Source organism: Molossus molossus, unplaced genomic scaffold, assembly GCF_014108415.1.
Source record: "Molossus molossus isolate mMolMol1 unplaced genomic scaffold, mMolMol1.p scaffold_m16_p_4, whole genome shotgun sequence".
In the NCBI taxonomy this organism is placed as follows: Eukaryota; Metazoa; Chordata; class Mammalia; order Chiroptera; family Molossidae; genus Molossus; species Molossus molossus.
In genome coordinates this window covers 103114177-103139624 of record NW_023425377.1, presented here as the reverse complement: position 1 = coordinate 103139624, position 25448 = coordinate 103114177, and the positions used below count along the sequence as shown (strand labels likewise).

Genomic DNA, 25448 nt, shown 5'->3' with positions numbered 1-25448 from the left:
AATTTTAGTCGTTAGTTTATGTGTGCCATGAAATGAAAAAAGGTTGGAAATCGCTCACATAATGCGTTAGCAGGGAACTGTGCGCAGGATCAGGACACCGAGTGCCCAGCCTGGCGCAGAGGGAGGGTCGGCTGCTCCCAGGACCACCCTCTCAATGCACCGGTGTCAAGGTGCAGACGGTTTGACTAGGAACTCAATGCCTCACCCTTCTTTGGCCACCTCTGGAGGGCTGCACTTTAAATGAGAGAGGCAAAGTTTGGGTGGGTCAGCCGAAGCCAGGTCCATGTAACCCTGCTGCTGGAGAAATAAGCTTGACGTGAATCCGACCCCCAACGTTTATCACACTGACCGTTGGGAGCCGCGCGCTCAACGGTCGCTGGTGCCTTGGAGCGCACAGGCTCCTGAGGTTCTGACAGGTGTGGACGTGCCTGTCGCTGCCCCGCCCCACCCCCGCCAGCTGAAAATAAGGGGGATTCGCGACATTTAATGGAGAGGAGGATCGATCGTGGCGTGTGAGAGGATGTAAGGCTTTTCGGAGTTCAGGAAGGAATCCTCAGGCTTTCTGGGCGCGCACACTTCGCTGTTAATACAAACACTTTAGTTAGCCGAGGTCTCCAGGTGTCCAGCTCCTCAGGGGGACAGAAATCTCACCCGAAGGGCTTTCCCCGAAAACGTTGCCTAAGTACCCAGAAGTGCCTTGGTCCGGACAGGTGCAGAACCTTCTCACGGCCACGCCTCGGTCTCTACGGTCCAAAAATGGACGCTTAAGAATTGAGGGGCTTAGGTGGTGAGTGCAAGGGGGAGCTCGTCCGGAATGAACAGCAGTGCAGAAGCCTGGAATCCGGAGGTGGCTGGTCCCCTTCCAAAGAGTTAAGGTCCCCGGGCCCTCTCCGGGAGCAGCTCTGGCTCCCAGTGTCCAATCAGCGCTCTCGCCGAGTCTGTGACGGCGTTCGGCTCCGCCCCCTGGGCGAGGATAAAAGGCCCCTGCGAAGGCAGCAGGCACAGATTCTCCTGCCCCGCGCCCTGGAATGCCCCAGAGTCAGGTGCGCTTCTTTGCCTACTGCTCGCAGCACTGGTCTCACTGTCCCCAGGTCGGCCGCCAGTTCCTCACCCTCCTCAGTCCCCAGCGCGGTGTGATCGCCAGGCTACTACTCCCTTCCCTTTTCCTTCCCCTCCCTTCTAGGCTGGGGCCCTCCCCAGCGGGTCGGTCTGCTGGTCTGCAGGTGGGTTGCAGCGCAGCGCCCCTGTCTGGCAAGCTTACCCAGCCTGGCCCGGCCAGTGCGGGAGTGGGGGCGATCCTTCAAGACTCTCATTTCCCTGCAGGATGAAGAACCCAATGTTGGAGGCGGTGTCCCTACTGCTGGAGAAGTTGCTTCTCATCTCCAACTTCAAACTCTTTAGTTCCGGCACCCAGGGTGAAGACAAGGCGAGGACCAGTTTACATGACATCAACTCCTTCCACCGCGGCGACGTCCTGGAGGTGCCTCGGACACACCTGACCCATTATGGCATTTACCTGGGCGACAACCGTGTCGCCCACATGATGCCCGACGTCCTGTTGGCTCTGACGAGTGACAAGAGGCTCACGCAGAAGGTGGTCTCCAACAAGCGTCTCATCCTGGGCGTTATTGGCAGGGTGGCTAGCATCCGAGTGGACACGGTGGATGACTTCGCTTACGGAGCCAAAATCCTGGTCAATCACCTGGACAAGTCCCTCAAGAAGAAGGCGTTGCTCAACGAAGAGGTGGCGTGTAGGGCCGAGAAGCTGCTGGGCATCACTACCTACAGCCTGCTGTGGAACAACTGCGAGCACTTCGTGACTTACTGCAGATTTGACACAGCGGTCAGCCCCCAGGCGGACAAGGTACACAGTGTGGGCCCAGCGGGGACGCCCCCCTCCCATCCCTAACCATCTCTCCCCCCTGGAATCGGGCATTGAGTTATAGATTGAGTAAGGAACGTTCTGGTGTTCCTAAGGGAGACAAAGTAAGTGGCGATGTGCCTGGCAGGCGGGGAGGGGTGTGGCAGTGCAGTCCCCGCTAGGGAGCTGCCTGGTCATTGCTGCAGAAGTCATCAAAGTGTCCAACCAACAGTTGAAATGACAAAATCTGCCGTGTGCTTTCAACTTCTCCCAAGAATTGCAATTGGAAGGAAGGTGTCCAGAGTTTATATTTAATTCATAACACTGTGTACAAAGTGTTGTTCATTTAAACAAGGAAGCTTGTAGTACTCTCCCTCTGTAAGCTGCAGAGAATGGATGCCCTTTGTTATAAACTATCAAAATTCCCGATAAGAGGACCTCCCTGGTAGATCTCTTACTCCTGTGTGTGGCTTTCAAACACATCTTCCCCTGGGTATTTTGAATTGTGTTGACTTTAATCTCTGTCTAGACTCCCACATTGTTAAGATCCTTTATGCATTAGCTCCAAAAGGTGGGTTAGGCTGTTATGGATTCCCTAGAGATCAAAACATTGGTTTTCAAGAAGAGCCATTGGCTGTTGGAAGGTAATTTTAATGTATAAACTAAAAAACAACACACAAAAAAACGATATTAGAATTTAAGGTGGTTAAATTAGCCACAAGCCAAAGGGGGTGGTAGGAGTATGGATTTTTAGTTCCTGTCAAAACCTCTTCTCTTTTAAAGTTAGTTAACATTTTAGGTCTGCAATTTCATTTGCAATTAGCAGCTTTCTCAGCCTGCTTGCAGTTGTTAAAGAGGTATTGTTAATGTTCACTTTTAAAATGGAAGCCTAGGTAAATCACAAAATGACCTTCATGTTTGACTCTTCTTCATGTTCAGATATTTTTTAGGCCAAATGATTCTGAGTACATGTAACTGATGTTTTTTTTGTTTTTTTGGTTTTTTTTATCCTCACCCGAGGACATTTTTCCATTTTTTGTTCAGGTAGAGTAGGAGGGAGAGAGAGGAACAGAGAGAGAGAGAGAAATATCGACGTGAAAGGAACACATCGAGTGGCTGCCACCCGCACAACCGACCAGGGCCGGGGACAAACTGCAACCGAGGTATGTGCCCTTAGCGGGAACCGAACCCGGGTCTCTCAGGACCGCAGGCCGATGCTCTAACCGCTGAACCAAACCGGCCAGGGCATAACTGATGTTTTTTATTGCTCCATATTTTGATAATTTTTTGACCCATGTGGGAAAAATCTCTCTTCTGTAGCAGAGTATGAAAGTATTATGCTTCTATACATCAATATATGAAACTCCTTGTGATTATTTATAGGGCCACAACAAACTCACTCTAGGAATGCTTTTGTAGGTGAATTAAAATACAGTTAGAGCACTGTGCAGGGATTCAAGAATCACAGCTCCAGGCCTGTTCAGAAATGAATTTCACCACATCTACAAACACGGGCACCAAAAGTGTACAAAAGGAAACACGTCAGATTTACTTAGGAACCAAACAAATCATTTCTCCAAGGAAAACAGTATTTCTATCTGATAATTAGGAGTTACCCTTTCGTGGAACACATATAGCTCTGTATTATATATTTCTACAGGAAAACAGTGCAAGTACTTTTTTAAGGTAGTAAAATATTTAATCTGCATAAATAAATAGTTGGAGTAGTTTTTCATCTTTGGAAACTTTGTAGGGTTTTACAGAAGTAGAGAAGGGTTTTAATTGCTGTTGCTGCATAGGACCTCTTGTGGAACTTGAGTTTTTGTCTTCACTTTGAATGGTCTAACAAACTGGCCACAGAGTAGACTTCCCCGGGAAAAAAATCCTCATCCCAATTTTTCCAGTTCTTAGAACTGCTTTTTTGGACATGCTCTGTGAGAAGTAGGTCATTAATGCTGAAGGAGGTCTGGTCTCTACTTTCCAGAAACAATGAGGTATTATTTGGTTCTGGATCTCATTTTTGAATTCTTCGTATATACAACTATTACCAGCTCAACACGAGACTTGCAAAATTGTCTCTTAAATTTGAATTAGAAAGTTAACAAGTTATCATTATATCACCAAATTTTAGAATCATAAATTGTAGGAATTGAATTCACCCATAATAATAGACAATTTATTCACTTGAGATTAGAGATCTCTTTGCTCATCTAATTTTAGAATATATTGTTATTGATAGGCAGTTTAATGCTTTTGACATTTAATCCTGAACTTTTATGTGTTTACCTTCTCTGTAGTTTTCTATAAAAGTTCTGTATTTACAAAGACAACTGCCATTATTATTATTTTTTTTTATCCTCACCCGAGGATATTTTTCAATTTTTTGTACAGATAGAGTGGGAGGGAGAGAGAGGAAGAGAGAGAGAGAGAGAAACATCGACGTGAAGGGACACATCGAGTGGCTGCCACCCGCACGACCAACCAGGGCTGGGGACAAACTGCAACCGAAGTACGTGCCCTTAGCGGGAACCGAACCCGGGTCTCTCCGGACCACAGGCCGACACTCTAACCGCTGAGCCAAACCGGCCAAAGCTGCCACTGCCATTATTAACCCATTTGCCAAAGATGTCATTTCAGCGGGCTGTTACAGTATATGGAATCAAGAAACTGAACTGCTGATACGTAAATTCCTTCATAAGTTATAAGAGAAATTCTAGTTCTTCTGATAGACAGAAGCTAGCTAGGAAAATTGTGCTTTAGTATTTGGCATATGTGATTCTTCTTAGGCTTAACCACCTTTTCTAACATTCTTAAATTTTATTTTCCAGTTTTGTGAGATTTTGAAGATAATTATTCGTGATGAGAGAAGTGTTTTTGCTTCGGCACTCTTGGGATTGGCGTCTATAATCTGTCTGGGCTTGGCATCATATACTACTCTTCCTGCAATTTTTATTCCATTCTGCTTATGGATGGCTGGCTAATCACATCCTCGTGTCAGTGTGTGTATTCTGTGTGTAAATATGTTTATATTTATAGAGCACAAATCAGTATAAGCATCATTGAGAAAAAATGTGACCTGTAACATTGTGTTCTGGATAAAAATGTGATTAAGAATCACACAAAGTGCTTACTGTGTAAGCCCAAGAACAAGGCTTTCTGAATCTTCCTCAGGCAGTTCCATTTTCAAGCACTGTGCAAATCTCGGAAACCTGACAACTTATGATAGAATTCATCATAACAAGAAAACCAGCCTCTAACATGACGCCACAGGAGATTATTTTTCTCCTGTAATTATTGCTCTACTCTGTTAGGCCAGAATCTGAAGATCAGAAGACTTACTGAATGAGAACCCCCAACTTTATTGTAAATTTATTCTTTTTCATTGAAAAACTTATATTAAAACTGAAAGAACTTCCTTGTTCAGATGAAAATATGTTTGATGATTGACTAAGAAAAAGAAAAGAAAAAACTCTCGCCCTGGCAGGTTTGGCTCAGCAGCCTGCAGGAGGCAACCAGTCGATGTGTCTCTTTCACATAGATGTTTCTCTCTCTCCCTCCCTCCCACCCTCCCTTCCACTCTCTGTAAAAATCAATAGAAAAATATCCTTGGGTGAGAATTAACAACAAAAATCCTCAATCTTTTTTTCATGTATAATAATTCCCAATGTGTCAAGAGTATTTCATTACTTGAAACCCTATTAGAAAAATTAAGGTTTACTGATGAAGTAATGGAACTACAGAAATCTATGGTTTCCTGCAGAAATAGCTACTGTAACATCAGTTCAACAGTTTGATACAGCTTTATTTAACAAGAAACCTGGCATCCATTTTTTTTCCTTTTCTTTCTTTTTGTGTCACTGTAGTTGCTTTAAACCACTCTGAGAGGTAAATGGATATAGGATTGAAATAATTTGGATACTTGGAATGTATATGTACCAATTAAATACGCAAATATCCACATATACTCAGACCGAAGAGAAACAAGTTAAGTTTGTTCTTGACTGCTTTATTATCATACCGATGTGGTTATTATAGAGCATTTATAGTGGTGAATGTTATAGCAGGTTTAGTCCATTTTCTCATGCCTTTGCCTGTGGTATAACTTGCATATATGACCCTGGATGGTTTAGCTGCTAGAGCATTGACTAATGTACTGTATAATTTTTAAAAGCCCTCAGACTTGTTTTCTAGTCAGTTTTTTCCCAATTTCATTGCTAAGTAAATATAGCTTACAACCTGAAAAGAAGAATGCACAGCAGTATATAAATCCCAAAGAAGTAGGACCAAAGGAAATAACTGTTAGAAATAATTTGTAGTCTTGGTACCACCAGGCATGTAAATTGATGATACTGAGGCTGTTGTAATATTTGTGTTGAGATGTAACCGTGTTAAAGCAAGCATTCGAGTACTTTTCCAAAATTAACAAATTATAAAATTAAGCTAAAAGCTAGACTTGCATTAAAGTTACTTGATAAACTACCAAGAATCATAAGTCACATAATGAGTGGTATGAGGAGGGAGGGATCAGTCACTCAGTGATCCAACCAGAACACATTTAAGAGCAGATTTTAGTAACTGATATTTTATCACCACTAATTTACCCACAACAAATTCAGTTGGAGTTTAATTTTTGTTTTATCATTTCAGTGTTTTAAATAATCAAAACATGAAATGGCAACACCACAGAATAAAGTTGTTCTATGGGCCTATTCCAACCACTTAAAATTATTTTAAGTATGTATGCATAAAAGCAACCGCAAGCCCTAGCTGGTGAGGCTCAGTTGGTTGGGGGTTGTCCCAGGCTCTGAAAGGTGGGGGGAGGGCACACATGCCTGGGTTGTGGGCTTGATCCCCAGTAGGGGGTGTGTAGGAGGCAGCCAATTGTTGTTTCACTCTCACCTTGAGGTTTCTCTCCCTTCCTCTCTCTCTAAAAATCAATAAACTATTCTTAAAAAAATAAAAAAGCAGCCATGATGAGAAATCCATTGCATCAGTGTTTTTATTTGGTGGGAGGGGGGGTTGTTTTTTTGTTAATCCTCACGGGAGAATATTTTTCCATTGATTTTTTTAGAGAGTGGAAGGGAGGGAAAGAGAGAGAGTGAAACATTGATGTATTTCAATTGGTTGCCTCCTACATGGTGGCCAGGGATCAAACCTCGAACCCAGGTACATGCTCCTGACCTAGAATTGAACCCACGATCCTTTTGCCCATGGACTGATGCTCTAACCACTGAGCAAAATGGCCAGGGCTGTATTAGTGGTTTTTGTTTTTTTCATTTACTGTATATTACCCTTGTAGCAATTGTTTGAGTTCATTTTTTAAAAATATGGTGTCCTCATAAATAATCAACACCTTTTGGGCAGACTTCAGTATTGCAGGTCTCAAAAACCCCACTGCCTGATATATTTGTGTTCAAAGACAATGATCCCTCATTAAATGCCAAGGGAAGTACTTAAGGTTGGAATTAACATAATTCATTTTGACTCACTTCATATTCTTAAAGCAAGATTCATCCTTCGCTTGAGTGCTCACTATGTGCTAGGCACTGACCTGTTGCAATTTCATGGTCTTATTTTTAACTATCCATATTAAAGACGTATACAGTATTATGGGGATACAGGGGAAGAAGACATTATATTGTCAGAGAAATCTCTCTGAAGGAGGCAATGCTAGCGTTAAGGTGAGAAATAGTAAGAGGCGAACTTATCACACTGATCTGTTGTTTCACTACTTCGGGGAAGAGGGAACCCGAGGAAGGTTTTATTTACTAAATGTTCCACAACACAAGAATTTGTTGAACTTAGGAGAAAATGAGAGTTTTTATTGGTTCACTTTGATTAGGTGCTTAACCAAGTAGAAAAAGGTGCAAATATCCCTGATTGTGGTTGTGGAAGAAACCCTGCATCATTAATGTGTCATGTAATGAATTTCAAGATGGCATCATCAGTCAAGATTCACCCTCATGATCCTGCCATATATATGACCCCATATATTTCTAAACTTCTCTTTTGTGAAATGGTAATCAAATAGTAGCTGATGCAGCTTTCTGTTGCTTATTTTGTTCTTTGCCATACCCAGGTGAAGGTCAAATAGGTCTTCTGGGGCTAAGATGAAATAATGCAAGAGTCAGGTACTGTGCAGGTGTTAGTGAGGAAAAATTTTCTTCCAAGTTTATGGCCACATGGATATAGAAGTATTAAGACTTGATATAATAGCGCTGATTGAAGGCATAGAAAAAGAAGTGGTTACTTTTAACTGATAAGGCCACACAAAATTATAGATGCTGTGCATTGAGACATGGAAAACTAAGGTGTTTTGCTGGGGACAGATTTGGGCAGAACATTTTTCACAATGGGAACAGCATCAGCAACTGCACGAAACTGCCCACAACATGCCTGGCACGTAAGCGGGAGGCACTCTACTATCCGTTGACTGCAAAGTATGACACTGCAAAGGGGCATTTGGGCAAATGCAAGTCGTTCAGAGGCCAGAGCAGAGCAGGGCTGTTGAGAGATGTGGGAAAGGAACAAATAATCAGGTGGTGCAAGTCTTGTGTAGACCCCAAAATGTGGACTTTATGAAGAGGCAATGAGATTTGGGGTTCAGAAAGGTAACTCCCAAAAGTATGAAGGAAGGATTGGGGTATGGGGCAAGACAGGACAAGGGGATCTACTAGGAAACTAGCTATGGTCCTAAATTTCTCCAATAAAGGCCTGTAATTGGGAGGGTGGAGAGCGAATATGTCAAGAACGTGTCAACAGACCAGCCAAATCCTTAAGATTGAGTCACTTTCCTTTTCATTTTGATTGATTGATTTTTGTCACAGATGTTTCTCCTTTTTCCCCCATTGACACCCTCCTCTCCCTCCCCTCCCCCACATTCACAATATTGTCAGTGTCCATTGGTTATGCATATATGCATATAAGTTCTTTGGTTTATCTCTTCCCTACCCCCTCCCCACCTCCCTCTTCTGAGGTTTGTCAGTCTGATCCCTACTTTCATGTCTCTGGGTCTATTTTGTTCATCAGCTTATTTTGTTCATTATGTTCCACAAATAAGATAAGTGAGATCATGTGATACTTGTCTTTCTCTGATTGGCTTATTTCACTTAGCTTAATACTCCCCAGGTCCCTCCATGTCATCTCAAAGGGTAAGAGATCTTGAAGGGGTGTCAGGGAGGAGTCACGTATCGTTTCCAACCAGAAAGTTGATTCCTGAAAAATTAATGTAATTACTGTGTATATATTAGATACTCCAGGTTTTTGTTCTGCTAGATATATTTCTAAGGACAAGCAAATATATAAGGATTTGTTGTTTTAAAAATTAGTTTTTCAGCCCTGGCCAGTTTGGCCCAGTGGTTAGAGCGTCAGCTTGCGATCCTGAGAGACCCGGGTTCGGTTCCCGCTAAGGGCACGTACCTCGGTTGCAGTTTGTCCCCGGCCCTGGTTGGGTCATGCAGGTGGCAGCCACTCAATGTGTCCCTTTCACGTCGATGTCTCTCTCTCTCTCTCTCTCTCTCTCTCTCTCTCTCTTCCTCTCTCTCCCTCCTCCCACTCTATCTGAACAAAAAAATGGAAAAGTGTCCTCGGGTGAGGATAAAAAAAAAAATTAGTTTTTCAGAATATGGATATATTTCTTTTTTTATCCTCACCGGAGGGCATTTTTGCATTTATCTTCAGATAGAGCAGGAGGGAGAAAGGGAGGAAGAGAGAGAGAGAAACATCAATGTGAGAGACAAATCAAATGTTGCCACCCACATGACCCCAACCAGAGCTGGGGACAATCTGCAAGGTACGTGCCCTTAGCGGGAACCGAACCCAGGACTCTCCGGTCTGTGGGTTGACGTTCTAACCGCTGAGCCAAACTGGCCAGGGTGGATATATTAGTTATTTTTCCATTTTCTATTTCATACTACCACTACTGTCAAATAAAAAAAAAAATGTTTTCCTGCAATATCAAATTTATACCAATGGCAAAACACTTGTTATAGATAAGAAGCATATAAAAAATAATTGCCAATCTTCTGTTTTATATGATCTATTTAGAAAGTTTTACCCAACCTAGCTCTATCAGTTTAACTGATTTTATATTTGGTATACATACGTGTATGTTAAATAAAATCAATTTTACATATTGTCCTCTATATTTGAAATTAAAACTTTACATGGATCTGTTTTCAGAGTGATGTGGTCAATGTTATCTACATCTTGAAGTCTACCTTGATTATGCAAAAAAGGGTTCTGTGCAACATTAAATGACAAATGCCTCTTCCATTCCACAAAATTAAGCAGCAAGAAATAATTAGAGCCCTGGACATGGACCCTCTAATCAGATGTGGAATACCACCGAGGCAGCCGGTAGCTTTACCCTGGCCATGGGTGAGGAAGAGAAGGAGGTATGTGTAGAAGCAAGTCCCAGGCCAGACTCGATGGGCGTTCACAGCATTGCAAAGAACCACAGAAGTTACTGGGCTGAACCCTTAAACATCTAGCCACATTTCAGATGTGAAAAATTAGGCACAGCGGTTGAGATAGTTTGTGATTATACAATCAGAGCCAGATCCAGCACTTACTCCAGCTTTCTTTCCGCCATACAACATGGGCTCCGTGCGGTCTCCCATAAATTGGACAAACTTTCCTACAGTGAATGTATTAATTCCTTGTAGACCTGTGTGCTCCAAGAAGGACCACACAAGAATGAACTACTTAGAATCTTAGTCCTCTAGTTGCTTGGTCTAATGAGGAAAAAAAAAAAGTAAGTAAATAGATTTCAAAACAATGAAAGGTCACATGTTGGGTCAAGTACTTTCAGATTAGGTGACATCCTTGGGCCAATAAGTTGTGGCCAAGTCACATAAGCACATGCAAGGCATGGTGATCTACTCTAAAGGAGCTCCTTCAACTGATTTTCCTTTGAAAATGGCTATCAGTTTTAGCTTAAATGGGAGATAAATATCTGATCACCACCTCAGCTCATTTGCAACAATGCAGAGAAAGAATTAGATGAGATATAACTTAAAGGACATGAATTCTGTTACCAAAATGTAGGAGAGAAATGAGGACCAGATGTAAGTCAATGGCAGGGGGATGGAGAGGAGAGAACGCACTGATTCGAGAGGTGAGAAAGAGGGAGGCTATTTCATACAGAACGGCTGGATGTATGTGTGTTAATACCTTGGTTTCTCCTTTCTCTCACCCTCCATTCTCCTGTGAGGGTCTTGCACTGTCCAACTGAGCCAGAAGCCAGCTGACAGGCGAGCTTGGGAAACAACCCCCCGGGAAAGGCAAGACATGTCCCTCGGGGAGGACAGGCCATGACTGGGCACCACGATAAGACTGGTTGTGTTATGGCACACTGGTGAATTTAGGAGTGAGCTCAGGAAGAAGTAGGCTGAACTTGGTGCGGGACATATAAAGTTTGAGGAGGCCAGGGTCCCACGGGTAGACCTACAGACAGTTGGAGTCTCATGCCTAAGACAGAACTCAGAGATGGGAATATATTTGGGAAATATAATAGTGACATTTGAAGCCAAGGATATGAATTAGACCATCTTGGAGGAGTCTATGAAGATTTTTTTTTTTAATGTAAAGATGGAAAACTAGGGTCATAAGAGGGAGGAAGAAAGATCAAGAACAGTTCCAAGAAAAGAGTGAAGAACACTGTACAACAGTTTACAGCAGACCAGGAGACACCGTGAGAAAGCCAAGGAGTGAGCTTTGAAGGTAAGGGTATGACTGATATCAAGATGCAGGAGAGAGAGAAGAACTGAACAGTGTTCACATTGGCTCTGACAAATACGACTGCCAGTGATCTTGATTAATAAGCACCTCACTAATAGTAGGTATCAGGTGTTTAAACGGTTGGGGAAGAAGGCAAGATTGTGGGCTGAAATATAAATGAGTGTGGGTCTCTTTTTCTTACAAAGTTTGGTGGAGAAAAAAGCCGAAAGACTCAGAAAACAAAGTATTTATCTGACAGCTCTGTTTTTACTTAAACATTATTGGGAACGGAATATACTGTCAACTGTTTTATGCCTAATTTAAGAAGCACAAGTCAGCCCTGGCCAGTGTGGCTGTGATTAGAGCGTCAGCACACTCTCCAAAGGGTCATGGGTTTGGTTCCCAGTCAAGGGCACGCACCTGGGTTGTAAGTTTGGTTCCAGGCCCTGGTTGGGGCATGTGTGCAGGAGGCAACCAACTGATGTGTCTCTCTCACATCGATATTTCTCTCTCCCTCCCTCCCTCTCCTCCTCCCTCCCTCTCTTCCACTCTCTCTAAAATCAATGGAGAAAAATATCCTCAGGTACGAATTAACAAAACAACAAAAAAAGAAGCAGTTCTTTTCTGAGGAACAAATAAACACTCTGATATCAGAACTGAACTTTTCTTTCAGAAAAGTGATTACTGTCAGAGAGTCAGTCAAATCAATGAATGATTCAACTCCTGTTTCTATTGCTTTGAAAAGAATACATATTCAGGTGGAAATTCTAACAGGTACAGGGGAAGTGAGAAGGGGTAGAAATTTAAAAAAACAAAAACAAAAACCCTGCTGCATAGACTCTCCAGACAAGTCTTGGGCTCTCATTCACAACCTGTTGAGAAATGACCATTTCTTCCCCTTCACAGAATGATGGAGCAGAGAGAGAAAGACATTGCAGGACTCAGATTCAAACACTTTGGGACCTTTTTCAGTAGCATAATCTCATAAGTATTTCACATTCTCTATAACTAAAATATTGATGAAAAAATTATAATGGAAGATTTAAATCCAAGTAGATAACATGTCCAGTGAAAATTGCACAAAATAATGGTTTCTTATTCCTTTGTCCTATGTTGACCCCAATATACATAAAAGTCTGAGACCATTTTATCTGCTACTTGATGGAATCACCTACCCTTTGAAGAAGAATGTTAGTATTCCTGAGAAAATCTCCTTGTTTATATTGAGTTAATGAGCCGAAATTCCAAAATTTAATAGAAAAACAGCTCTTGTCTGTTAAGTCTGGCTCAGCCCATAGCTGCCCCCAAGGATCTGATAGAGCTTTAAGCTCCATATTGGTCCAGACACCTGATCTGACCAGGTGTCTCACTGCTGGGTGGAAACCAAAAAGTTACCAATTGATAAATGCTTGAGCAACACAAAGATTTATTTCCTCTCCAAGGCACCCCTAACTCTTCTCTCCCCTCTCCCCCCTCCTCCTCTTCAGGAGCATTTCTCTCCACTTCATCTCTGGCAAGCCACAGATAAAAGGACTGCCTGGGAATTTAACAATGCTAAATACACTTCCTAGCACGGCTCATTCTTCCTGGATGAGGACTTATAGGGACAATAACATTGGAGACAATAGTTTTAAAAGCTATAAAGGAATTTCAGACATAGACAAGCTGGGAGAAAATCTGAAAATGAAGATGCTGAAGGAAATGGATCTAGAGCCCCGCAGCAGTCTGTTTGGGGGACGAGCTCCTGCAAAGGTGAGCAGCTACTCCACCCCGGCTTCCCTTTGCTGCTGCGGCTCCAGGGGCTGCTGGACTCCTGTAGCTTAGATGTCTTCTCATTGTTAGTGCTCACTCTCCCAGCCACTCTGGAACCAAGTGGAGATTTTTCTCAAAAGAGATTTTGAGAAAATGCACCTTTTGCATGTATCCTCTGCATACCTGAGCGATAGGCGGAGAAACAAAGACTTTCTTTAGAGCAATGATTCTCTGAATATGGCTCTTTACTTGGTTCCTGCGAGGCCTCAGACCGATCCCCTCAAAAGCAGGTCCAGCCCTGGCCGGTTTGATTCAGCGGTTGGAGCGTTGGCCTGTGGTCTGGAGAGACCCGGGTTCGGTTCCCGCTAAGGGCACGTACCTTGGTTGCAGTTTATCCCCGGCCCTGATTGGGTCGTGTGGGTGGCAGCTACTCGATGTGTCCCTTTCGCATCGATGTTTCTCTCTCTTTCTCTCCCTCCCACTCCATCTTAGCAAAATATCAAAAAAAAAAAAAGGCCTCGGGTGAGGATAAAAATAAATAAATAAGTAAATAAATAAACTCCTTAAAAGAAAAAAGGCAGGTCCAGTCTTTGCTTTGTACTAGAGAGTGAAAGTGGGTGGGTTGAGGAGTTGCCGTCTTTGTCTTCTTTTAATGAGTCAGAAATAAAAGTTAAAGTCTTTTATAGGACTGGTTTTATAGGACTATGTGGTTTGAGCTGAAAGAGTTGTATAAGAGTTTGGAAGTTTAGCCCCTTACAGAGTAATTAAGTATAATTAAATATAATTTGTAAACTTGCTGGTTTCCTTTTCATCTTTTATTATTATTTTATTTTCACTTTTCACTTTGAGAAAGAGGAGTCAGCTTTCATTCTCAGAACGTCATCTGGCCCTTGCCAGGTAGCTCAGTTGGTTAGAACATTGTCCTGATATGACAAGGTTGTGGGTTCCATGCTTGGTCAGGGCACATACAAGAACCAACCAATGAATTCACAAATAAGTGAAACAGCAAATTAATGTTTTTTCCTCTCTCTCCCTTCTTCTCTCTCTAAAAATCAATCAATAAATTAAAAAAATTAAGAATATATAATTTGTATTTTTTCCTATTTAAAAGAAAACATTGTGTGTGCATCTTGCCGTCATGTCTAGTCTTATGTGTTTCAGCTCTCAAGGGCTTCACCTGCTCATCTGGACTTTTCAGTATAAGGTGAATGGATACAACATGAAGAATGAACACTCAGCAAGAGACTAAAACATGAAAGTTTTAAGATTTATTTAATTAGTATACTGAACCTATGGAATGTTACCACGCCTGTGTCAAGATTTACAGTCAAACTGTCAGCAGCAGAAAAACGGCACCAGGGCCTGGCTGGTGTGGCTCAGTGGCTGAGTGTCGACCCATGCACCAAGAGGTCGCCGGTTTGATTCCCGGTCAAGGCACATGCCCAGGTTGTGGGCCCAATCCCCAGTGGGGGGCATGCAGGGGGTGGCCAATCAATGTTCTTTCTCATTGATGTTTCTCTCTCTCCTTCTCTCTTCCTCTCTCTCTAAAATCAATAAAGACAAAGAATTAAAAAAACAAAACAACTACAAAAAAAATGGCACCAGGTGTTAACTTCGGTTTAGCAACCTTAGTACTTGAGTTCTGGCTAAGAAAGAATTCAGAGCCAACACTCCAACTATAAGAGAAAGTTTGTTTGAAAGTCACAGAGATAGCTGTAGAAGAAATGGGCTCAGGAAACAAGTTACAGCAGAAGAAGGGCCTTTGGAGCTTGGGGGGTGGGGGGGGGGAGATGCCCTAGAGAAAGAAGAAGGTGTGGAAAGGCAAGGGGGTGTTCCATAGAGAGAGCTAGGCTGGGTCCTTCACCCTGAGGGCTTTTATCTGAGGTCGTAGGAGGGGATCTCAATGGAATATTCAAAAGCTTTCTTAGTATGTTTCTTTAGGGTCGGGTCTCTATTGATTGGTCAGCACCAGGGGAGAGGGTCATTAGTCATTGCAGCTGGTCCTGATGTCAGCCATGGCAAGGCTCTGCCTGCTTTTGCTGCTTTTCTGGGCCTGGAACAGAAACACAGCTGAGGCCCAGATGTCATCTTCCAGGGGTTAATGAGTGGTCATGCAAGGGCTTATAGTTTTGCCCATGGCTAGGCACCTGGGGCTTTCCGCCCTGGTGACCCTCTCCATCTGGCCTATTCTTACTCTGATCATGCCTGGCTAACTGCCGACTACCAAACTGCAGCGAAGTAGCAATGTTGACTTTGCAGTTATGGTGACTCATAGCAGTGGGACAGCGCACAACCTTCTTGGAAAGCCATAGATGCCCAAGTGAAGGGGAGAATCTTTAGGTCTTGAACCCTTCTGAACTCTGGTAAAGCATCATCAATCACAGGTGGTGACCATGGCAACTTTTGGTGGGATGGTCTGCCGAATCAGAGATGACAACACATTCAGAGCTCCAGGATGGCTAGGTGACAAGAGACTTTGCCAAGAGCCAATCCAATCTCCTCATTTTATATGTAAGTTAGAAGTTGAGAATAACATAGATCCCAAGGATATCCTGTGAGAGAACCAAATGAAAGCTGGATTCTCCTAACACCTGCTCCCCGTTCTGCTCTGGGGATTCTACATGGATGAATTGTTTCTAAACTTGCTAGATGGTCGCTGTAGTTTTCTATGTTGCTACCATTGGTTGATTATTTGGAATAAAACTATTTTAAAATGGTATGGTTGACCCAAAGCCGTAGATCCCAAAGTTATCTTCCCACCTAGATAGCAAGGCAGAGTCTCAGAAAAGTAGAAAAGGTAAACTTTTATCTGCCCCTTTTCCCCAACCTTTGCTTGGGTCTTTCCCTAGCCAGGCTCACATGCCCCTGGAAATCTGAAAATTTAGCTGACACAGCTGATGTCTGGTATCCATGCCAATAGCACCCACTTATACCAGACACTCTTCATGCTCATCAGTCCTCTGATAAGGGCAATAAACGTGAACATTCTTTATTCCATAGTGAACTGCTTACAAAGCCGTTTCCTTCTGTGAAGCAATGCCAAGACAGATATTATAATAACTCAAAAGCCTGTAATGATAATGATATGGTGTCACTCTAACACCTGTTTGTTGGTGCACACACAGTTCCCTAAGCTGGGCTTCTTGGTGTCTGGGACTTATCCTCCAGGTGTATGAGGAGTCATTTCTGGGTGATGAAAACCACATTCTAAATTCTAGCTCTGCAGCTCAAATGAAAGAATACCGACAAGCTGAGATGCAGTGTGGCAAATGAACCATCCTGGCTCTCCACCAATGGGAAATGGTACAAATCCTTCTCAAACAAAACTTCCAGACCTACTGTGAGTGGTAGACCCACAAACCATATCAGGCCTGGGTTACAGATCGAAAGACATTATTTATATGTGTGATAAACGTAATAGTGTTGATTCAGCAGAAATCTGTATGGGTCATTTTCTTTTTTCTTTGTTAATCCTTACCTGAGGATATTTTTCCATTGATTTTTAGAGAGAGGAGGGAGGGAGAGTAAGAGATGTGAGAGAGATACATTGATTGGTTGCCTACTACATGACCCCAACCAGAGCCAGGAATTGAACCTGCAACCCAGGTACATGCCCTTGACCTAGAATTGAACCTGGAACCCTTCAGTCCATAAATCAATGATCTAACCACCGAGCCAAACTGGCCAGGGCCTGGGTCATTTTCTTAGAATAGACAGAATTGACTATCCTTCTATAATTCTAAAGTTTTTCCCTCCAATCTCTACCATTTGTGAGCCAAGCCCTTGAATCCTTGCTGACGGGGCCATTGAAAAGACAAGACAGAGGTATCAGTCGGGTCTGAAGGGTGGTGTCCTAGGGAGGAAATGAGACTAGCAGATGGGACATGTGGCAGAAGGTAAAGTGGGAGACAGGCAGAATAAGTGGTTCTGGATGGTGCCATGGGAAGGCCATGGGGTTGGCTTGGTCTCATAGGGACAAGACTCCCAACTTCATGTGACTGCACCGGGCATCTGTTAAGTGCCAGGCCGCATGTTTGCAGAAGTGCGAGGAAACAAACATGAAGACCACACCTGGAGAGCCCTCTCCCGAGTGGAGTGAACTGGTAGATGCGGGCGGATGCAGGCTCAGCAGCTTCCATTATCTGTGAAATGGGGCCTGGGGCAGAGCTCAAAGGCTAAGCTGGCCTGAACACCTCACACAGGTTTAGAATCCATACGTTTGCTTGTTGACAGCTGGCCTGTCTGCTACCCAGTTAAACTAGAAGAGCTTTTAAAGTGTTTCTAAGTATCTAGTATAGTGCTTAATAAATACTAAAGAATGAGTACAATTTCAGTTTCCCAGGTTTGTTTTTTCCCCCTATAAACAGGCAGCCAAAGTAAGAAAGGTCTCTCCTTTTTGGTTCCTCAGCAGATTTTCTGAAACACTCAATAGCCATTCTATTATTTATTTTTTCTTTTACCTTCCTCCCTTCAACATGCATACATTGAGCACTTGAACACTGTCTTTGCTATGGATGTGAAAATCTAGACACCACATCTTTCTTGCTGCCAGATGGCTGAAGTGTCCCATAATCTGCCTGATGGTATTAATACCGATATTAATAGCAATATTCTTCTGGCTGTGGTTTATGTGCATAAACATGGCACTTATCACTATGCATTGTGAATTTCCTATTTAATCCTTTGTTGATCTCTACATACCATCTCATCTGGGTTTAAGGTGAAAATGGTCTTTCTAAAGTTCTTCTGTTGCCCGGATAACTAACATACAAGAAAGGTCTTGGTGAACACCAACTGGAAGTGTTTCTGACTGGCTCTGATAGTACAATCTCTTTCCAGGTGTGGGCCCGATGCCCACCTGGCTGCCCCGGCAGGCACACCTGTCACCACCATGTGTGGGCTTTCGGATTGGTTACGTGATGCATTTCCGTAACTACTCTCACTATTTGCAAAATGACCTGTCTGTCTTCCAAGTTTTTCTGTTTGTCTACCATCTAATTTAATGGGAGATTATAAAAATAATTTTATTTCTAGATTTAATAGGGATAAACTGTATTGAAAATGCTGGTTTTGTTTAATCCTCTATCTTTTTCTGTTATTTCATAAACATCACATTTCTTTGCAGTTCCCCATCATGACTTCACTAGGGAGTCTTCGTCAGGGAGTCTCTGTGATAAAACAAAAAAGTTTAGCATCAAGTCTTGCTCCCGACCAGCTGCAGTTTCCAGCCAACTAGAGTCAAACCTCGGTTCTTGAACATCTCCCATCTTGAACAGTTTGGTTCTCCACCAAGTAGTACATGGAAAAAATGTCTGGGTTGTTGAACAAAACTTCAGTTCTCCACCTGATAACCCTTTCATGCTGCTACATCAGCATAACAAAGTGTCTATAGGCCACAAACAAAGGAGAGAATGCACCAGTATAAATCAATTTACAGCTAAACCTGGCCTTGTTAACATCTCAGGAAATTGTGCTGTAAATATTTTTGGTTTTTGCTTTTGTTGCCGGTGAAATGGATGATTGGCACAATTTTATAACATAAAGAGGCCATCAAGCTTCCTAATGTTGCTAAGGGTGTGAAAGAAACAATGATCACAGGTAACTGAAGAGTTAGAAAACTGTTGTTTATTTGAATGAACAGCAGTTAGCCAGTGACAGCATTTTGGAGGTAAAGACTTGAAAAAGCGAAGATGCTGCATGCTGACCTCCTGAAGACACCCCTGGAATGAGTGCTGAAAGTGATTCACTTAAGGCTACTGGGGGTGGTTTGATAAATTTAAGAAAAGAAGTGCTGTTTATAGATTAAAACAGTACATTAGTCATGTACCGTATATAAGAAAGATTAAAACAGGGAATCATTTGGGGGTCTGGAATGAATTAATTCAATTTACATTATTTCTAATGGGAAAAAATGATTCAGTTTTTAAACAAGTTGCTTCTTGAACAGCCTTCCAGAATGAATTAAGTTTGAGAACTGAGGTTTCACTGTATCTCATTCTTGATTTTCTCAAATACAGTTGACCCTTAAGCAATGTGGGGGTGAAGGGTAATGACACTTCCCACAGTCAAAACTTCACATACAACTTTTGAATCCTCCAAAAATGTAACTACTAACAGTCCCTCTGTTCACCAGAAGCCTTACTGATAACATAAAAGGTTACATATTTTGTATGTTATATGTACTATATACTGCATTCTTATAATAAAGTAAACTAAAGAAAAAAGGCAAAGATTCAATTATGATCATGAAATTCATGATTCTTATGATTCATAAGATTCAATTATGATCAATTTGTGTCTACACATTGTAAATTTCCAATGGGGTGTGTGTGTGTGTGTGTGTGTGTGTGTGTGTGTGTTTGAGTGCATTTAGTGATTATTCTAAATATTTGGAAATAATCCATATATAATAATATGGCAATACTAGCCAACTAAATTTTTTTTATTAACACCATTCCCATCCCACCCCATTTTTTAGCATTCTTAATAAATGAGAGTATTCTTTTCAAGGTATGCATTTCATTAGGTTTAATTACCTTCATCAAATAAACTACTATATTTTTAAACCTTAATATCAGGCAATTATAATTTTCTCTTATTCTGATATCCTATACTACTGTTCCTTAATGAGTACTCCATTGGTCACCTGTATCACAATCATTCAGAAAACCTATTAAAATTGCAGATTTGGGGGCAACATTCCACATGCAACAGAGCAGTGATTACTAGTTGAATATCAAAACATCATTGTTCCTTTCCTCTTTGATAACATGATCTTTATTTAGTTGGGGTTAGCAATACACCTATTAGAATACTACATTTCCTGGACTTCTTTTCCACGTGACAATGTTCTGACCAATCTAATGAAAGCAGAGTACTGTGTAGGAATTCCAGGAATGCCCCTTGAAAGGAAAGGAGTGAACTCTTCCCATTTCTCTTGCTGCAAGTCTGGAAGCAGATGCAATGGCTAGAGTGCCAGCAGCCATTCTGAATCATGAGGTGACTTTGTGGATGGAAGCCAGGCACCTAGGGTGGTGAAGCAGGAAGAAGGAACCTTGGTGACACCTTATCAGATTTGGATCATCTTCCTCCAGAGGAAATAAGCTGCTAATTTCTTCAGGCAACTGGAGTTATTTGAGAATGTTCTTTTCTATGCAGTTGACCTAATCTGACTTGCTAAATATACAGATTCAAAATTTCTGTGGGGGGTCTTAATAATGTGCATTTTTAACAACTACCTAAGATAATTCTTGAACACAATAAAATTTAGGAACTATTATTTTACAATTATTTCTTGGGCCAACCAGAGATATGGATTGTGTACATCATACCTTTGCTTATATTGTCCAGGGTTTCATACCATGACAAACAATAGGAGATGGTCCATTGAAGTCTACAGAATAATAAAGGATGGTCTACTGTTTTACTCCTAATTTTTTTCCTTTAGCTACCAGAAATGTTTTTTGACTGTAGAGAGTCTTAAGAAATACTTGGAAGATAAATCTTTTCCTTCTGCTTTGAAAGCCCTAAGTAAACCATTATACCATGGTGTAGTCACCATGAGCAGCAAGTGACACCATAGTTTCTCATGGTGGCTGTTCTGCCTCTGGGGTCCCTTCCAGAGTTTGTTATCAGGACAGTGAGTCCCATAGTCCTGCTGAGCCCTTCAGTGCTGCTAGCCTCATGGCGGGGGAGGGAGGGGGTCAAACCAGTTCTAAACACAAAGCAATGAAATGCTTCTTCTTCTTTTTTTTTTAATCCTCACCCGAGGATATTTTTTCCATATTTTGTTCAGATAGAGTGGGAAGGACAGAGAGAGAGAGAGAAACATCGATGTGAAAGGGACACATAGAGTGGTTGCCACCCGTACGACCCAACCAGGGCCGGGGACAAACTGCAACCGAGGTACGTGCCCTTAGCAGGAACCAAACCCGGGTCTGTCTGGACCGCAGGCCGACGCTCTAACCGCTGAGCCAAACCGGCCAGGGCTGAAATGCTTCTTAGTAATGTGTGTGTGCGTGTGTGTATGTGTAGACAATATAAACACACACATCATTTTATGAACAAAGTACATTTCCAAGTTCCTGGATATTCTTTGTCCTCCAACATTATGGCAATTAATAATTGTGATAATTATACTAATGAAAATGCCAATGACTTGAATGAAAAGTTGTTACGCTTTTCATTTAGAACTGTGGTGCTCAGAAGTCAAGGATGGAGTATGTTAATGGTCTAATAGTCTCACTGAGCACATTGGAAATAACCCACCTGCATGCTTCAAGACATTGGTTATTCAACTTTTCTAAAATGGTGCAAATAATTCATCTCTTTGAGCCTATATTTCTAGATTCTCTATAACATGGAGTCTGCTAGCTTACCCAAGTTGTCATCTTTTCCTTTTGCTCTGTGAATGCTGGCATATGTTAATGAGTGCCAGAGATTCTATAATTAGTATCATAGGGCCATGCTTGAAGATAGCATTGCTAAATTCAAATCTATAAATAGCAGCAACAATGAAGATAGAAAAACAATCTAAACTTTCTAAGCTTTAGTTTCCTTCCCTACAAAATGGAAATAAAAATAGTACTTTAAAAAATCAAGTTGCAGTGCAGAATAATTGAGATAAAGCATTTCAAGTTTTGAGCACATTGCCTAAACAAAGTGATAAAAAAAAATATTTCCATGACTGGTAATTCTTCCTTCTGTTAAATGTTTCGGTGTCATTGTGTGCTTCTGACTAAATGATAAGACATCTGTGAAACTTAATTATATACATTCTTCAAAAGCTATTCTGTGACGTTTTTAACAAAGGAGAAAAACAAATTCACTTTCCTCAAATTTAGCCATTTGCTAGATGCTGCTTCTAACATCTCCAAAATTAATCACAGTATGTCAACCTGATATTGCCTATGTTTGACTCAGGTCTGTTAGGTCAGTTTGTTGATCGCAAGACCAAATTTATAACCAGCCAACCATACCTGCTGTGGCCATTACAATGAATGTGAAGCTCCAAAGATTTTCTTTTTTAAAAAATTAAATTCATTGAGGTGACATTGGTTAATAAAATCATATAGGTTTTAAGTGTACAACTCTATGATACATCATCTGTATAATGCATTGTGTGCCCACCACCCAAAGTCAAATCATCCATCACCATATATTTGACCCTTTTTACCCTTTAGTACCCCCTACCTCCTTCCCTCTGGTAACCACCATACTGTTGTCTGTGTCCATGAGCCAAAGACTTTCTTAACTCAGAAGCAACCATAGACAGTTGCACACTCTTTATTACAAGCCTAGACTTTATCCCCAGTCTTGTAACCAGTGTTTAAACTAATGAGCAAATAAGTCCTACATTCCCGTCATTCTAGTTAAAAGCCTGAGGGTATGGACTAGTTGCCAGGCCAACATTGGCAGTTCCACGCCCCTGTCAATTGAAACCCCACCAAGCCTGCTGCCTGGTGTTCCAGGAGGTCATCAATGCATGTGAATATTAGTATTAGTTGTAGAAGCACTAGTGGTAGAATTATATCCTCAATAAATATTTGTTAAAGAAAGTAATTCACATTCTTTTATTTATATATTGAATGTAACTAAACATACTAGGACAAAATATAGTATTTTCAAGTAACTAAATACACTAGACATCTATAATAAATTTCAGAGTAAGATCTTGTTTTCAAACGCTAGGACCTTTTCATTGTCATCTGGAAGTTCAGTGAGGCTAGTCTTACATTCACTGGAGCAGCATTTTCCGACTAGTGTTCAGCAGGTGTTTCTCAGGTTATAAACAGGCACTGTATGAACCTGCTGGGTGATTAAATAAGATGTTAAGACTTGGGTTATGCAGAGGTAAAACAGTAAGAACATCTCTGAAAAAAAATTTTTTTAAATCCTCACCCAAGGATATTCTTCCATTTATCTTTAGATAGAGGGGGAGAGGGGGAGAGAGAGAGGGGAGGGAAGAGAGAAACATCAATGTGAGAGAGACACATTGATTGGTTGCCTCCTGTACAACCCCAACCAGGGCTGGGGACCGAACCACAACCAAGGTACATGCCCTTGACCAGAATTGAACCTGCAATTCTTTGGTCCCCAGGCCAACGCTCTTACCACTGAGTAAAACTGACCAGGGCAACATCTCTGAACTTTTTAAAGCTATTGTGCATCGAGACCTTCTAAGAAGGGGTATGTGGTGTTTTTCAAATTAATTTGGTCACAAAACTATTTCAAGTAACATTTTCTGGTGCAAGCTCTGTACTGAACACAGTTTGAGAATTCAAGGATAATATTTTTGAAATATAGGTATCTTTACTTCATAAACATGAAGGCATACAGGGAGTAGTTTGGAGAGAGGAGAGGGATGAATATGAGGTGGATGCTATACTAGACACTTCACATTTAATGTCCATGGTAGCCACTGATGCTGTTCATCAAAGCTGCAGGGGCCACATTCTGGGTACCTAGGATTATACCTCCTAAACCCCTTTGTTGGTGGCACTGGGTAACCAGTCCCAGAGAATGAAGTGTGATTGGAAAGGACATGTGTCCATTTAGAATCTGGCATGTAACTGTTTACGTGAGATAGTCCAGAGCTCTCCTTAGCCTCTGCCGTGGCCACTTGCAATGTAACATCTACTAATGCTCCATCCTTCTGGGTTCCTGAGTAAAAAGCTGAGGAATGGGAGCACAGCCACCGCTACTGTAACCTAAGAGAGAAATAAACCTTTATTATTTTTAGGTTGAGATTTGTGGGACTGTTTGTAAGTGCAGTATAACCTAGCCTATCCTGACTGATACAGTGTCTTATTTAATCTAGATAGCCAACATACAAGGCAGGGAATATTGTTATAAATGCAATTAATGTTAATATGGAGACTTTGGGTGGCTAAATAATTTGTATCCAAACTCACACTGCCAGCATTTAAAGCGTCTCGTTCCAAAGCCCACTGTATTTCCACCTTGTCCCTCTGATGGAAAAAATGTTTTGAAATACAACTCATTAGACTTCCTAAAGTGATCAGAAATCAGTAGGTATTAGACAAATATTTGTTAGACAATATTGCCCATGCCCTTGAACTACTCTGGGGTTAGTGAGAGGATGGAGTCCTTTACTGTGCCAGCTAAGTACACAAACAGAGACTAAAGAGAAGGCTGGCTGTAAAATTTCCTTTGGGGTCTGCAAGAATTTCAGTTTCCCCATACAGTGATACCTCGGTTCTCGAACATAATTCGTTCCAGGAGGACGGTCAAGAACCGAATTGTTCGAGAACCGAAGCAATGAAACCCAATAAGAAATAATGGAAACTGGATTAATTCGTTCCAAGCCCCAGAAAATGCCTATTTACTGGCTTAATTTGTATATAATATGTAGAAAAACATAAGTCTCAACAAGAAATAAAAGTGTACAGTATGTCTAAGGGTTAAATTCAGTGTAAAGCGTGACTCCACAAAGCGTGACTCTCTCTGCACTCACACTGATGACGCACGCAAGGCGCGCTGGGCCGAATGAACGCCATTCGGCTCCACTCGGCTCATCTCGGAAGTTCGAGTTCCAAATATTTGTTCGGATTCCGAGACAAAAGTTTCTCGAATCTCCTGGTCGAATACCGATTTGGTCGAAAACCGAGGTGTTCGAGAACCGAGGTATCACTGTAATTTCAAATCAAGGGATAAATAAACAGAGCAGTATAAATTGTCCAAAAGCTAATTTTGGAATTAAATTTCTAACAGTTTCAAAATACTTTAGCTATAACTTCTCCAAACCCAGACATTATGAAAGTCATTGTACTCATATTTTGAAAATAAGTACACTGTTTTCCGCAGAAGTAAGGAGATGAAAATAATGTCTTTCTACATGTTAGTAATTTGGGAAATCATATAGAAATTACTTTCCGTTCATTAGGCCACTTAAAGAAATCAAACATGAAAGAAAAATGTTACCTCTAAAATTTTAATTTTTTGTTCATTCGTTCATTTATCTGACAAATAATTATTAAGGCCATTGTGCTAGGCACTGGGGATAGAGTGAGGAATAAAATAGAAAAAAAATCTCCACCTTCTTGGATTCTATATTTTGCAGTTTCCACAGTTTACATGTAAATGTCTTATTTAT

The 25448-nt window shown here is 41.6% G+C and overlaps 1 protein-coding gene across 2 annotated transcripts; it reads left to right on the top strand.

The window, feature by feature from the left end:
- The first annotated feature begins 1024 nt into the window (after positions 1-1024).
- Positions 1025-5345, top strand: LRAT (lecithin retinol acyltransferase). Of its 2 annotated transcripts, none has more exons than XM_036241168.1 (3): positions 1025-1043; positions 1324-1864; positions 4690-5345. In XM_036241168.1, exons 2-3 carry the CDS (start codon positions 1325-1327, stop codon positions 4840-4842), a joined length of 693 nt encoding a protein of 230 aa, XP_036097061.1. In that variant the 5' UTR covers positions 1025-1043; position 1324; the 3' UTR covers positions 4843-5345. The 2 variants fall into 2 exon arrangements, with proteins under 2 accessions (XP_036097061.1, XP_036097062.1); XM_036241169.1 differs by lacking the exon at positions 1025-1043 and adding an exon at positions 1045-1091.
- Positions 5346-25448: the final 20103 nt, after the last annotated feature.

Coding starts and splice junctions, on each gene's coding strand:
- LRAT (XM_036241168.1), top strand. CDS start 1,325: ATGAAGAACCCAATGTTGGAGGCGGTGTCCCTACTGCTGGAGAAGTTG. Junction 1,865..4,689: donor TCAGCCCCCAGGCGGACAAG/GTACACAGTGTG, acceptor TTTATTTTCCAG/TTTTGTGAGATTTTGAAGAT.